This window comes from Danio rerio, chromosome 8 (assembly GCF_052040795.2).
Source record: "Danio rerio strain M-AB ecotype USA chromosome 8, GRCz13ab, whole genome shotgun sequence".
Classification (NCBI taxonomy): domain Eukaryota; kingdom Metazoa; phylum Chordata; class Actinopteri; order Cypriniformes; family Danionidae; genus Danio; species Danio rerio.
In genome coordinates this window covers 61,399,492-61,415,000 of record NC_141028.1, presented here as the reverse complement: position 1 = coordinate 61,415,000, position 15,509 = coordinate 61,399,492, and the positions used below count along the sequence as shown (strand labels likewise).

Here is a 15,509-nt window from a genome sequence, read left to right as displayed (position 1 = left end):
GAGTTCGCTGAGATTCCAGCGTGTTAGCCGACCTGAGAGGCCAAAACTGTCTTAAAAACACAGGTCTGGACCAAGCCCCTCCCCTGGAAAATCACCAGTTGATATCGATCAATGATTGGCTGCTGTATCAGAAGGCGGGGCTTCCTTTGCTACAGCGACTATATTAACCGTTACACTTTTCCCCATTCAAAACAACACGAGTGACGTGTCTTCTGCATTCTATAGTCTTTGATTGTACATCTACTGTATATGTACTGCTACAGTTAATAATAATAATAATAATAATAATAATAATAATACAGGGTGTTGCTCCGTGGTTAGCACTATTACCTTACTGAAGGAAGGTCACTGGTTCAAATCCCGGCTGGGTCAGTTGGTGAGTACAGCCAGTTTAGTTGATCAGTTCCCCTATAGCGCATGTGTTTGGACTGTGGGGGAAACCGGAGCACCCGGAGGAAGCCCATGCCAACACGGGAAGAACATGCAAACTCCACACAGAAACGCCAACTGACCCAGCCGAGGCTCAAACTGATGCTACTCAAGTGAAATATTATTGCTTTATTATTATTTTTAAAAGTAATGCATTACTCGCTACTCAGAAGAGGCATATCATTACACAGCTTGCGGTACTTGTAATGCATTCCCCAAGACCAACACATCAACGTCCATCTCATCTCACTCAAACACACACACAATTCAAGAGTTCACACTTAGCTGATGATCTATCAAAAGCTTTTTTGGCATGCTGTCCCGGGAGAGAGCCCCAAGCTCAAGAGATCCTCGAGACCGGGGCTTCCTCCCGTTGGCAGAGCGAGAGGGGAGCCTGAGCTTGGTGGATCTCAGAACTCCCCGGCTGCGATAGCTAAGGGAACAAAAGGGGTTAGACAAATGCTTGATTGTTATGCATGTTGTATATCTTTTGATGATGGAAGTAAACCTGAGAACCCGGGGAAAACCCACGCGGACACGGGGAGAACATACAAACTCCTCACAGAAACGCCAACCGGCCTGGCGGGACCAGGTTCTTGTTGTGGGGCTCACAGTGCTAACCACTGGGCCGCCGTGCCGCCTGATCAGAGGTAAAGGAGAAGAATAGGGGAGGAAGGGGGGTTTCTTCCAAACGAAGATAAAATGGACTGAAAACTGTGGTTATTTATAGTAGCGTAGGGCTCATATGATTGGAAGATAATGATTAGCTAATACGAGACCGGCCGTGATAAATCATAAGCATGAGATCCTCTCGAAATGAGTTTATGAATAAACTTCACCTAAATAAATGAATAAAGCACTGATGTTTTCTGCAGGCATTCTGGGCTCCCGCTGACACCGGTCTGCTGTTTGTGGGCTGGTGGCACGAACCCTTCAGACTGGGACTCAAATCCTGCGGCAACAGAAGGTGAATTTCTGATGTCTTTTGGTCACACTTTACATTTAAATTTGCTAACATGAGCTAATAATGAACAATACTTGTAAAGCGTTTATTACGGTGGCTTGAGAAAGCAAACACCCTGTTATACTACACAAACTGAATATTCCTCTTCTGTCTTTTTAGACGATTTTAAGAACACATCTCCTCCTAGATTGTTCATACTACAACCACCAAACTAACTCCAGACCTCCAAACTATACTGAATAAAGCTGCTATATCTTTTCCAACTGATCCGACTTACAATTTTCTAAAAAATGACCTGGAAATTTTGGAAAAGTCCCATTGACTTAACATTGGACCAAACTTTGTGACCTCATAACTCTCCACCAGACTGTCATGCAGACTTAAGTTTGGGCTCATTTAACTCAGACTACCAATCTCCCAATCACTAATGACCTTTCAACTTATTAGCCACACCCTAGCAACCACTTACAGCACCCTAGCAACTGTCCCATAAACTTCCATTGCAATAAACTGCCATTGACTTTACATTGGATAACACATCCATATCTCAGCAGGGTCCGTCATGGTTTGAGAGGGGTCTGGCTGCAGACTTGGTGCAGTGCAATCTGAGCTGCATCCAATGCTTTTTTAATGCGGTCACCTAACTCCACCCCTAACCCTACCCATGACAGTGACGTCACTCACTCCATTAAGTGCATTGTATCTGACATTGCATCGCTGAGTGATGCAATCTCAGCTTGCATCATAAAGGCTGGGTCCAGATACTTTTGCATGGTTTTGGGTCCCCTTGAAACATTTCCGTTTTTTATGTGGATATTTGCAAGTGTCGTGACTAATTGCTGCGCGTTTCTTCAGTTGTTTGTATTGTGAGAATTTGCAGCTCGTTTGCTGTCAAATTGATGAAGATCGTTTCTTCATTTGCTGGTGTTTTGCTTTTAATTGCATGTGTGTTTAGTTTTTTCGGCCACCATAGTTTTCCATCATGCTGACGTGTGTGTTTTCCACAGGTCGTCTCTGTTTTATGTGGATCTGGCCAGTGGGAAATGCGGTAAGATCTCTTGTGCAGCTTTCCGTCTCAAATCAGTCTGTACTGAAAACCCTGTTTAGTTGTGTAATTAATATGTTGCAGAAGAGGAAAACACACTTCTTTTGGGGTCATTCAGATGTTCAATGACACCGACACTATGTGTGTGTGTGTATGTATTTGTGCATTTGTGTGTGTATGTACTTAACCATACAAAATTTGTCCCCAAAACTGAGGAAAACCCATCAAATTCTCCAAAAACCTCCCTTGTCCTCTTTTTAAACCCACGAATGCACCACAATAATTTCTGAAGTTGTCATAATGCAGGTTTTCTTTAAAGTTAAAGATTAGTTGTGTAACTTCATTAATTGTAAGACTGGAGACAGAGTGGTTTGATGAAGATGAAAGTGAAGTTGAACTTCTCCCACGGCCTGCACAGTACCCAGAACCGAACATTATTGAGCACTTTGGGGTGTTTTGGAGAAGCGAGTCAGGAAAGGTTTTCCTCCAGCAGCATCAGTAGTGACCTGAACACTTTTCTGAAGAAGAACGGCTCAGAATCCCTTTGGACACTGTGCAGGACTTGAGTCTGTCATTCCCAACACCATCTTCAGCTACTGTGCTCTAAAACCAGGCCTTCAGTTTCATTGTCCAACTCTTGTATGTAAAAGTCTAAATTCCGTCAAGGGCTTTGAAGTCTGTGTGTGTGTGTGTTCTCAGATCAGCTCTCCAGTGACTCCATCTCTGTCTGTTCTCCTCGTCTGAGCCCTGATCACTGCAGGATTGTGTATCTGGAGTCCGGCGTCTCCTGTTCACATCTGCAGTGCCACCGACTCTGCGTGGTGTGTATTATGTGTGTGTAAACTGAGTGACTCAACCATTCTGACTAAGGTCTGTCTTTAAACACTGGAAGAGTACTGCTGACCATACCAACTAACTTTACCTCTGAATAAACATAAACAAAGAGCACCGATCACACACTGACCAAACCTGTAGAGACAGGACAATCAACACCAACTGGAGCTGCGTCTTTATTAAGAGGAGACGAGCAGCGAATCCGGATTTCAGCATTTCCAGATGAGAAAAACTTGATCCTTACAAACGTATTTTTGTGGCATGTTAGCAGATAATCCACACATGAACCAAAACCTTTCTGGGCAACACATTTCTAAACACAACACTGACGACCCGTCTCTCTAAACAATTCCTGTAGAACACTGTATCAGGTCTTCAAAGCTATCATGCATATTAATGAAGTCGCACCGCATACACAATAGAGCGCGCTGATTGGCGGTCTGGAAAGACTTGGAAGTCTTTCGCATGAAGTAATGCTGAAAGCTCAAAGATGTCATGGAATACACACAAGGATCTAATCAGAGTAACGCAGCTTCAAAAATTGGTACCAAACCAGAAGTACAAATTAGCTGGAAATAACGCAAAAACAACCAATTTTCACTTGTTAGTGAGTTATGTGTGTTTATAGCAGCGCGTGTCAGTCATGTGAAGATTAAATCTGTCATTTTGTTTACAGTTCGACTGGTACACCAAACAGACCAGCGTTGTGGTTGATGTGGTGCAGAGAGCCAGAGATGGTATGTACAGTATATGTGTGTGTGTGTGTGTGTGTGTGTGTTCGTGTTTTTGTGACATACCAGGACACAAATCTATATAATGACACAGTTATTACAAAAACATCCCAAGCTCATTCTGAAAACGTAGTCCCGCGGACGTTTCAAGAGACAGCGGAATACGTCCCGGGGGGTACGTACGGCCGCGTTTTTTTTTTTAAGCGAACGCTGCGGGGCGGTGTGACGCTGTTCCCTTTCGCGCTTGCCTTACCTCCTTGTGGAGGACTTCCCCGCTGCAACCCGTTTGTCCACTCAGCTCAGCGTGTACGTCGGCAGGCTCGAGATGCAGAGAGGAGTCGACCACGGCGACCGGTTTCGAGTCCAGGGAAGAGCAGTTCCAGCAATCAGGTAAGACAAAAACAGAATCCCAAAAATTAAGTGAACGAGTTTCGTAACAGGGTGAGAACGCGGTGAAATCCGAAAACGCGGTAGAATAAAAAAAATCAGGGCTTTTATTTTTTTGGACGGCTTTTGTGAACTGTTGCTCGGGTTTAGGGAAGCGAGCGGGAGGGCGGGTCGATCAGTAAAATTGGTTGGGTTCAGGAAAGGTGGAGGGCTAGTCGGCCGATTGGTCGGTCGCGCAGTCAATCATCCGGTCAGTCGGACAGTGGCCTCCGGCGGGTTCACGCGAGAACAGCGCGGACGCGAACCACCTCTCGCGGATTTGCGAAAACAAAAACTGCAGCCGTACGTACCCGCTGGGATGTATTCCGCGGTCTCTAGAAATATCCGCGGGACTACGTTTCCACAATGAGCCTGGGTTGCACAAAAAGGAGGTGAAATTTGGGGACATCCTCATTTCTCAAAAAGCTTCTAAATCACACAGCATGAGTTTAATCAGAGAGTAAAGCTGCACACTGTCTCCTGTGATGGTTGGGTTTAGGGGTAGGGTGGGGTGAGGGCAGGGCCGGAGCAAGCTGAACTGCCACTCTAGGCAAAGGACGGTCACGCCATCCTTAACCCGAAAGTGAAAACCATGGGGTGGGGTTGGGTGGGGTGGGGGGTCGTAGACGCTGTCCTCTCTATTCTGCCACCTTAGACGTGGATATAACTAAGGCTGCGGGTGGTGAGGGTAGTGTCGGAGACGCGAGAGGGTTCTGGATGCAGACCTGGTGCAGTGCAATCTGGGCTGCATCCAATGCTTTTTAATGGGCTCACCTAACCCCACCCCTAACTCCACCCATCACTGTGACGTCACTCGCTCCATTTGAGTGCATTGTGCCTGACATTGCATCGCTGAGTGATGCAATCTCAGCTTGCATCATAAAGGCTGCATCCAGATACTATTGGGGGACGCCGTTCTCTCTAATCTGCCGCCCCAGACGCGGATATAACTGAGGGCGCAGGTGGTGACAGTAGTGTTGGGGATGCCGCTCTCTCTATTCTGCCGCCCCAGACGTGGATATAACTGAGGGTGCGGGTGGCGAGGGTAGTTTCGGGGACGCCGCTCTCTCTATTCTGCCGCACTAGACCCGGATACAACTGAGGGTGCGGGTGGCGAGGGTAGTTTCGGGGACGCCGCCCTCTCTATTCTGCTGCCCTAGGTGGCCGCCTAGGTTGCCTGCATGGACGCGCCGGCCCTGGGTGAGGGCAATACAATATACGCTTTGAACAGTTTAAAATGAATGGAAACCTATGTTTTGTAACTTTGTCACATAAACAAACATGTGTGTGTGTGTTTATGTTTGTGTGTGTATGATGCATGTGTGTGTTTGTGTGTGTGATCTGTTTCTGTTGCTATTCGTCCATGTGATTTTCGTGTGTATTTGCGCATGTGCATGCTTGTTTGTATTTGTGTGTGTGTGTGTGTGTGTGTGTGTGTGTGTGTGTGTATTTGTGCATGTGCATATATGCATGTATGGTTATGTGTGTATATGTGTGTGTGTGTGTGTTTGTGTGTGTGTGTGTATTTGTCAGATGGTTTCACTGGGATCTACAGCTTTCTGTTGTCTCCTCGCTGCTGGTCTGCTGATAGTGAGCGTGTGTTGTTCTGCAGCGCTCAGCGGAGCCGGAAGGTACACACACTGCATTCACATCACAACATAAATAATAATATATAGCTAATGCATGTGTGTTGTCTATAAATCTGATTATACTTGGTTTAAATTGGTTCCCCTTACAACAAAAGTCTTGTTTTACTATTTATTTACGCCTCTCAGAAATAAACATATGTGTGTTTTATGTGGCATTTCAAGCCTACATTTCTAACCTACATCACCACTGTAAATAAATAGCTTTTTTTGGTCGTGATTTTTAACTCACATCCTGCCGGGAAATGCAGAGACGAGGCTATTAAATAAAATCCTTTGCTATGTATTTAAACAACAGTTTTGTCTGGTTCTCGAATCTGATTGGCTGATAGGCGTGAGATATTAAAGTAATATCAGCACTCATACAGCCTCTTTACCTTTGTGTATTACTCCGCCTACACGAGTGGCAAGCAGAGGACTACAGTTTGACAAATATTGCAACTGTTGGGAAACATGATATACTTTTAAGGCTTATTACGGTGAGAATGTAGTTGTTTAGATTGCAACTATGCACTTTATTTATAAGGATAGTGCCTATTTCAATTTTTTTTTTAATTTTGTAGATTCAGTGCTTTATTTATACCATGTAATCTACTAGCGTTTGCTTTGCTTTTTCTTTTTCATGGTTCATTATTGTGAGCTCCTGATTACAACAGAGAAATACTGGCAAATCTGTGTAGACTGATGGCATTTCATGCTGTTCAGCCTTATAATCTTAAAATGTGAGCAAAATCAGCTGTTTTATCATCACTTTAGATATTACGCTAGAGAATCATTCCAACACTAGCTCTACAGTGATGTTGCTGAATTAGTAATGGCTTCTGCTGTTCTGTCAGCTGCAGATGTGAATAAATGGTGTAAGAAAGTAGTTCCTCATACAAAAGGGTGTTTAGACTCTCCGTGTTTGTTGTTTGAAAATTATATACACGATTATGCTGTCGAACTGTTGTATAAACGCAGTATCACATGAGTAGCAGTGGGATGTGACTGTATATCATCTCTGGTGGAACACTAAGATCCAACACACACCTCCCACCAATGCAGATATGCAGCCACATCACAATGGTACTCGTTGATATTGCCCATACCGTACATGTGTGTGTGTGTGTGTGTGTGTGTGTGTGACTAGGTTAGCCTTACAGCATAAGTGACCATAACATCAATAAGCGATAAAATCTGATTGGATTGATGTAAACTAAATCAAAACTTAACTGGATAATCAGCTAATCCAGCATTGTGATATGGATCCCTGAAACAGTGAGTTTCTGTTTTGTGTGTGTGTTTGTTTTGCAGGAATTGTTTGTTGTGGACACCTCAAGCCGTGAAATCACGCGTCTCACCTCTCGTATGTACTGTTTTCTGTTTTATCTCTATTGTGCTGTACTGTACTTTACTGTATTTAATCCCAGTGTGTTAATCCCAATCTGTGCTGCTGCAGAATCTCAGGAGGGAAGCTGGAATCTGTTGAACATTCACAGAGATCTGATGGTCGTCAGCTGCTCTTCCCCAAACTCTCCTCCAGACCTGGTGCTCACACACATATTCAATACCTGCAAAACACTGATACTAAACACTGCATTACACAATACTAAACACTGCATTACACAATACTGAACACTGCGTTACACAATACTGAACACTGCGTTACACAATACTAAACACTGCATTACAAACACTGCATTACGCAATACTAAACACTGCATTACACTATACTAAACACTGCATTACACAATACTAAACACTGCATTACACAATACTGAACACTGCATTACACAATACTAAACACTGCAATACACAATACTAAACACTGCATTACACTATACTGAACACTGCATTACACAATACTAAACACTGCATTACACAATACTAAACACTGCATTACACAATACTAAACACTGCATTACACAATACTAAACACTGCATTACACAATACTAAACACTGCATTACACAATACTGAACACTGCATTACACAATACTAAACACTGCATTACACAATACTAAACACTGCATTACACTATACTGAACACTGCATTACACAATACTAAACACTGCATTACACAATACTAAACACTGCATTACACAATACTAAACACTGCATTACACAATACTGAACACTGCATTACACAATACTAAACACTGCATTACACAACACTGAACACTGCATTACACAATACTGAACACTGCATTACACAATACTGAACACTGCATTACACAATACTGAACACTGCATTACACAATACTGAACACTGCATTACACAATACTAAACACTGCATTACACAATACTAAACACTGCATTACACTATACTGAACACTGCATTACACTATACTGAACACTGCATTACACAATACTGAACACTGCATTACACAATACTGAACACTGCATTACACAATACTAAACACTGCATTACACAAAACTGAACACTGCATTACACAATACTAAACACTGCATTACACAATACTAAACACTGCATTACACAATACTGAACACTGCATTACACAATACTAAACACTGCATTACACAATACTGAACACTGCATTACACAATACTAAACACTGCATTACACAATACTGAACACTGCATTACACAATACTAAACACTGCATTACACAATACTAAACACTGCATTACCCTTTTTACATACTTTGTTTTAGAAATTTACATTTAAATCTTGATGATCTAAATGAGTTAAGTGTGCATTATTATTAATCTTTTTATTATTGTTGTTATTGTTGTTGTTGTTATTGATCATTATTATTGTCAATAATGATAATAAGAATGACAATAAAAATTACAATAATAATATTAATTACAATAATAACAACAGTAATTGTAATTGTAATAATAATAATAATAATAATAATAACAATAATAATAATGATAATAGTAATAATTATTATTACTCTCTGTTGTGCAGCGGGTGGGTTTTCTGCCAGGGAAAGGCTCTGAGAGCCAGGTTTCATGGGTCACATTAGAGGAAACTCAACCTCAGAGCGACATCAGCTGGCAGACGCTCAACTTCAGCCCACCGCCCGAGCAGGACAACACACAATACCGTAAGAGCAACACATGCATGATCACACACTTAGTTTTAAAATGACATTTTAGAACGAAAACCATCCTTGTCCACACTGACGTTTCATCTAGCATTTTTGATCAGCCCTCCATCCACACTATACCACTGAAAACGCAGATCATGTGACCACACACACACACACACACACACACAAACACACAACATGTAAACTTAACATTATGCATTGGCTTTTGCAGATGCGCACGCTACCATATCAATGCTGAAATGATGTGTTGTGCAGACGAAAACCCTTGGCACAGAATCGTTATCAAGGTGTGATCACATTTAGAACTTTATTAAATTAATAAAAATGTTGTGTGCTCTTCATCAGCGGGTTTGGACTTTGATGCTCTTCTGCTGAAGCCAAAGGACACACCAGCAGACGGCAAACTACCTCTCATCGTCATGCCACACGGTCGGTTCATGAGTGCCCTTAACTACAGTAGAATAGTAATACAGTCAGTAATATTGAACTAACATTTCAACATCTTTAAATATGACATTCGACATCTGTTTTGACTGTGTGTTTGTGTATGTGTGTGTGTGTGTGTGTGTGTGTCTATATGTGTCCTTGTCATTTTGTGTGTTTGTGTCATTGTGTATGTTTGTGTATCTGTATGTGTGTGATTGTACGTGTGCATGTGATTGTGTGTCGATGTGTGTGTCTGTGTGTGTGTGTGTGTGTGTGTGTGTCAGGCGGGCCTCACTCAGTGCTGCTGTCGGAGTGGATCTTGTCGACTGCTGTTCTGTGTAAGATGGGCTTCAGTCTTCTGCTGGGTGAGAAACTCCATCAGCTCATCTACACACACTTGTTTACTCATGAAACACTCGTTCATGCACCTCAGAGTGCACAAATGACAGGAGACATTAAACATGAATGAGTGAGTAAATGAATGAGTGAGTGAGTAAGTGAATAAATGTATGAGAGCATGTATAAATAAATGAGAAATGGAAAAAATAAGAAAGTGAATGAATGAGAGTAGTTGAATAAAGGAAAGAATGATAGATTGAATGAATAAATGAATGAGAGTGAACGAATAAATGAGAATAAGTGAGTGAATGAAGAAATGAATGAAAGAATGAATAAGAGAGTGGGTGTATGAAGAAGTGAATGAGAGAGTGAATGATCGAATGGATGAAGGAGAGAGTGGGTGTGTGAAGAAAGAATGAGAGAGTAAATGAACGAATGAAAGAGTGAGAGAATGGATGAATGAGAGAATTAATGAATGAGAGAGTGAGTAAATGAATGAGTGAGAGTGAAAAAATAACAGAGAGGGTGTTTAAATGAAAAAAATCATAGATGATAAATGATAAGTTTAAGGAATGAGAGAGTGAGTGAATGAATGACTCAGAGAGTGAATGAGTGACTGAAGAAATGAATGAAACAGAATGAATAATTGAATTAATGAATAGTTGAATGAAAGAATGGGTGTGTCTAAAAAAGAATGAGAGAGAATAAATAAATGAATGAGAGAGTAAATGAATGAATGAGAGAGTGAGAGAATGAATGAATGAGAGAGAGTTAAGGAATTAGGAAGTGAATGAATGAATGACAGTAAATGTTTTAGTGAATAAATGAATCAGAGTGTGAATTAATAACATTGGGTGTGTTAATGAATGAGAGAGTTAATCAATGAGTGAGTGAATAAATGAATAAGAGAGTGAATGAATGAATGAATGAATGAATAAATGAATGAGAGAGTGAGTAAATGAATTAATGGGAGAGTGAGTGAGTGAGTGAGTGAGTGAATAAATGAATGAGAGAGTGAGAGAATGAATGAATGAGAGAGTTAAGGAATTAGTGAGTGAGTAATTGCATGACAGAGTGAATGTGTGAATGAATAAATGAATCAGAGTGTGAATGAATAATGGTGGGTGTGTGAATGAATGAGAGAGTTAATGAATAAGTGAATGATTGAATGAGAGTGAGTGAATGAATGAATGAATGAATGAATGAATTAACGAGAGAGTGAGTGACTGACTGAATGAAAGAGAGAGTGAGTGAGTGAGTGAATGAATGAATGAAAATGAATGATTGAATAAGAGAGTGAGTCTGTGAAGGAATGAGAGAATAGGTGAATAAATAAATGAGTGAATGAATGTGCAAAGAAATGAAAGAGAGAGTAAATGAATGAGAAGGTGAGTGTGTGAAGGATTGAATGAATGAGAGAGAGACTAAATGAATGAATGAATGAATGAATGAATGAGATTGAGTCCATGAAAATTGAATGAGAGAGTGAGTGAATGAACAAATGAGTGAATGGGTGTGTAAAGAAATGAAAGAGATAGCAAATGAATAAATAACAGAGTGGGTCTGTGAATGAGAGAGTTAATGAATGAATGAATGAATAAGAGATGTAAATAACAGAGAAACTGAAAATGGACTTGACATTAGTCAGACAGCAGTGTCCCGTTATGTATGTTGAAAATAAATAAGCGTGTGTTCTCTAGTGAATTACAGAGGCTCGCTCGGCTTCGGACAGGATAACGTCTTCTCCTTACCAGGACTCATCGGCACTCAGGATGTAAAAGACGTGCAGGTACACACTGCATCACAGCACAGGAATACATCACATATCACAACACACTCAGATGGGAGTCATTTTACCATTGTGAAAGAGTTCATGTGTTTATTATCATTTATTTCTGTACTTTTGATCAAATGAATTCAGCCTTGGTGTGCAGAAAAGGCTCATAGCAAAATAATTGAGTTCTAATGGACCTGTCTGCTGTCCTGTGGTCAGTTTGCGGTGGACAGTGTTTTGAAGCAAGGCGGCTTTGATGAGCAGAAAGTGGCTGTGATTGGAGGATCTCACGGTGGATTTCTGGCTTGTCATCTGATTGGACAATATCCCGGGTTTTACAAGGCGTGTGTGGCGCGAAATCCAGTCATCAATCTGACATCCATGGTGGGGGGCACAGACATCCCAGACTGGTAATGGCACAGAACATTGGTGTTTGTGTTTCTGTGTGGAGTTTGCATGTTCTCTCGGTGTTGGCGTGGGTTTCCTCCTGGTGCTCCGGTTTCAGCCCAAACACATGCACTATAGGGAAACTGAATAACTAAACTGGCCGTAGTGTATGAGTGTGTATGGGTGTTTCCTAATACTGGGTTGCGGCTGGAAAGGCATCCGCTGTGTAAAACATGCTGGAATAGTTGGTGGTTCATTCCTCTGTGGCAACCCCTGTTGAATGAACTTTAAATTGTGCATGAACTAATCCTGATGCACTGAGATATTCACCTGCAGATGTTTTTGTGCATGTGCGTGTGTGTGTGTGTTTGTGTGTGCATCTCTCCGTGTGTGTGTGTTTGTGTGTGTGAGTGTGTGTTTGTTTGTGTGTGTGTGTGTGTGTGTGTTTGTTTGTATGCGTGTGTGTTTGTGTGTAAGTGTGTGTGTGCGCGTGTGTATTTGTGTGTGTGTTTGTGTTTGTATGCGTGAGCATGTTTGTGTGTGGGTGCATGCCATTGTGTGTCTGTTTGTGTGATTTTGTGTGTGCATGTTTGTTTGTATGCGTGTGTATGTTTGTGTGTGGGTTTGTGCGATTGTGTGTGTGTGTACGTGCGTGCGATTGTGTGTGTGTGTGTGTGTGTTTGTATGCGTGAACATGTTTGTGTGTGGGTGCGTGCCATTGTGTGTGTGTTTGTGTGTGGGTTTGTGTGACTGTATGTGTGCATGTTTGTTTGTATGCGTGTGTATGTTTGTGTGTGGGTGCTTGTGTGGGTTTGTGCGATTGTGTGTGTGTTTGTTTGTATTCGTGTGTATGTTTGTGTGTGGGTGCGTGCGAGTGTGTGTGTGTGTGTGTGTGTTTGTATGCTCGAGCATGTTTGTGTGTGGGTGCGTGCCATTGTGTGTGTGTTTGAGTGTAGGTTTGTGTGATTGTGTGTGTGTGTGTGTGTTTGTTTGTATGCGTGTGTATGTTTGTGTGTGGGTGCGTGTATGGGTTTGTGTGATTGTGTGTGTGTGTGTTTGTATGCGTGTGTATGTTTGTGTGACTGTTTGTGTGCATGTTTGTTTTTATGCGTGTGTATGTTTGTGTGTCGGTGCTTGTGTGGGTTTGTGCGATTGTGTGTGTGTTTGTTTGTATTCGTGTGTATGTTTGTGTGTGGGTGCGTGCGAGTGTGTGTGTGTGTGTTTGTATGCTCGAGCATGTTTGTGTGTGGGTGCCTGCCATTGTGTGTGTGTTTGAGTGTAGGTTTGTGTGATTGTGTGTGTGTGTGTGTGTGTGTGTGTGTGTGTGTTTGTTTGTATGCGTGTGTATGTTTGTGTGTGGGTGCGTGTATGGGTTTGTGTGATTGTGTGTGTGTGTGTGTTTGTATGCGTGTGTATGTTTGTGTGACTGTTTGTGTGTGTGTGTTTGTTTGTATGCGTGTGTATGTTTGTGTGTGGGTGCGTGTATGGGTTTGTGCGATTTTGTGCGAAACGACTAGTAACGTGTGTGTGTGTTTGCCTTCAGGTGTACGGTGGAAGCTGGATATAAATATAAACCAGATGTGTATCTCGAACCTGCAGTTCTGGTGCAGATGCTGATCAAGTCACCAATAAAACACGTTGCCAAGGTGAGTGAAATGCAGCATTATCCACTGATTACAGTATTACTGTTGTGATCGCCCGCAGTGTTTTCTCTATTGGAGTTTTATTCTGAATGAACTACAACTCCCAGAACACTCTGCACTCATCCACTCCTCCAGCAGCTGACTATAATCTGGACATCCACACACAGACAGCTGCTGCTCATCTACACTGATTACAAGGACTATAAGTACACCTCAGCTCATTCACACATGGCTGAGTCTTGTGTCTTTATCAGCTTTGATTAATTAAGTTGAACACTGTTTAATTTGCTTGTTTAAATTCAGCCCATGTAAATAGTTTGTTTCAGTGTGCTGCTCTACTGTAATTGCTTCTCGCGGGATTGATAAAGTTGATCATGTGTTTTGTTTGATCAGGTGAAGACTCCAGTGCTTCTGCTGCTGGGTGAAGATGACAAGCGAGTCCCTAATAAACAGGGCATTGAATATTACAGAGCTCTGAAGAACCTGCAGGTCCCCGTAAGGTGCGTACATCCACATTCCCTCATTATCAGAGCTGCACGGTTATTATTATCCAACAGCTCTGAATATTAACTTAACAAAATAAGTAGAGATGCAATATATATTAGCAGCCATATCGACATCAATGGTATTAAGAATTGATCCCCAGCTGTCTGAATCGCGCTGCTCTTCTGTGTATCAGTGCTGTGGATCAGTGTTTTACCGGTGTGTGTGTGTGTGTGTGTGTGTGTTTGCAGAGTGTTGTGGTACCCAGGCAATAATCACTCTCTGTTGAAAGTGGACGCAGAATCAGACGGGTTCATGAACGGCGCTCTCTGGATCATCCAGCATCTTTCTCTGTGACATCACTTCCTCTAAGCAGCGAATAACCGATTGTTTTTAGTAATTAACAACTGCAGAAGCAGAAACACTTGAAGATTCTCAGAGGCTCATGTGTTGTAAATGGTGTAATGCAGTTTGTTCATCTACAGTAAAAGACAGCTGAAATCAGAAGCGCAAACATGTTTTGAGTTCTTATACTGCGTTCTGTCGTTAATGGTTAAGTGTTTAGTGGTGTCATTAATCTTTTATAATCATGATATGACACATGAAATTTTATGCATGTCAATGACGACCGTTATAAAGTGTCATTCGCTCATTTTAAATGTAAAGATGACATTGTTTGTTATTTTAACTTGACAGTGATGGGTTGCAGCTGGAAGGGCATCTGCTGCGTAAAACGTGCTGGATAAGTTGGTGGTTCATTCTGCTGTGGCGACCCCACACTGTAAAAACAATGTGTAATTTTACAATTACAGAAATTTCCTTTAATTAAAATTTCTGGTAAATTCCGGTAATTTAATATTCGTCAGTTTACGATAAATTTTTGTAATTTAATATCCAACATTTTACGGTAAATTTCTGTAATTTAGTATTCGTCATTTTACAGTAAATTTCTGCAATTTAATATCCGTCATTTTATGGAAAATTTCTGTAATTTAGTATTCGTTATTTTACTGTAAATTTCTGCAATTTAATATTCGTCATTTTACAGTAAATTTCTACAATTTAATATCCATCAGTTTACAGTAAATTTCTGCAATTTAATATCCGTCATTTTACAGTAAATTTCTGCAATTTAATATCCATCATTTTACAGTAAATTTCTGCAATTTAATATCCGTCATTTTACAGTAAATTTCTGCAATTTAATATCCGTCATTTTACAGTAAATTTCTACAATTTAATATCCGTCATTTTACAGTAAATTTCTGTAATTTAATATCCGTCATTTTACAGTAAATTTCTGTAATTTAATATCCGTCAT

At 41.2% G+C, this 15,509-nt stretch overlaps 2 protein-coding genes across 2 annotated transcripts in view; one reads left to right on the top strand and one right to left on the bottom strand.

Annotated features, from left to right (window-relative positions):
* LOC141375945 (acylamino-acid-releasing enzyme-like) overlaps nt 1-14,702 on the top strand; it is a 24,068-nt gene extending 9,366 nt beyond the window's left edge. Inside the window, exons 9-23 of the mRNA XM_087265624.1 lie at nt 1,305-1,396; nt 2,401-2,441; nt 3,138-3,259; nt 3,949-4,009; nt 5,963-6,060; nt 7,369-7,420; nt 7,514-7,602; nt 8,992-9,130; nt 9,482-9,565; nt 9,847-9,927; nt 11,602-11,690; nt 11,895-12,085; nt 13,606-13,708; nt 14,099-14,205; nt 14,440-14,702. Of these exons, the coding sequence (XP_087121750.1) occupies nt 1,305-1,396; nt 2,401-2,441; nt 3,138-3,259; nt 3,949-4,009; nt 5,963-6,060; nt 7,369-7,420; nt 7,514-7,602; nt 8,992-9,130; nt 9,482-9,565; nt 9,847-9,927; nt 11,602-11,690; nt 11,895-12,085; nt 13,606-13,708; nt 14,099-14,205; nt 14,440-14,545 (1,455 nt within the window). The 3' untranslated portion in view covers nt 14,546-14,702. The remainder of the gene's footprint in view (nt 1-1,304; nt 1,397-2,400; nt 2,442-3,137; nt 3,260-3,948; nt 4,010-5,962; nt 6,061-7,368; nt 7,421-7,513; nt 7,603-8,991; nt 9,131-9,481; nt 9,566-9,846; nt 9,928-11,601; nt 11,691-11,894; nt 12,086-13,605; nt 13,709-14,098; nt 14,206-14,439) is intronic.
* Nucleotides 1-15,509, bottom strand: part of mmp23ba (matrix metallopeptidase 23ba) — a 568,642-nt gene that overhangs the window by 243,265 nt on the left and 309,868 nt on the right. The window lies entirely within an intron of this gene.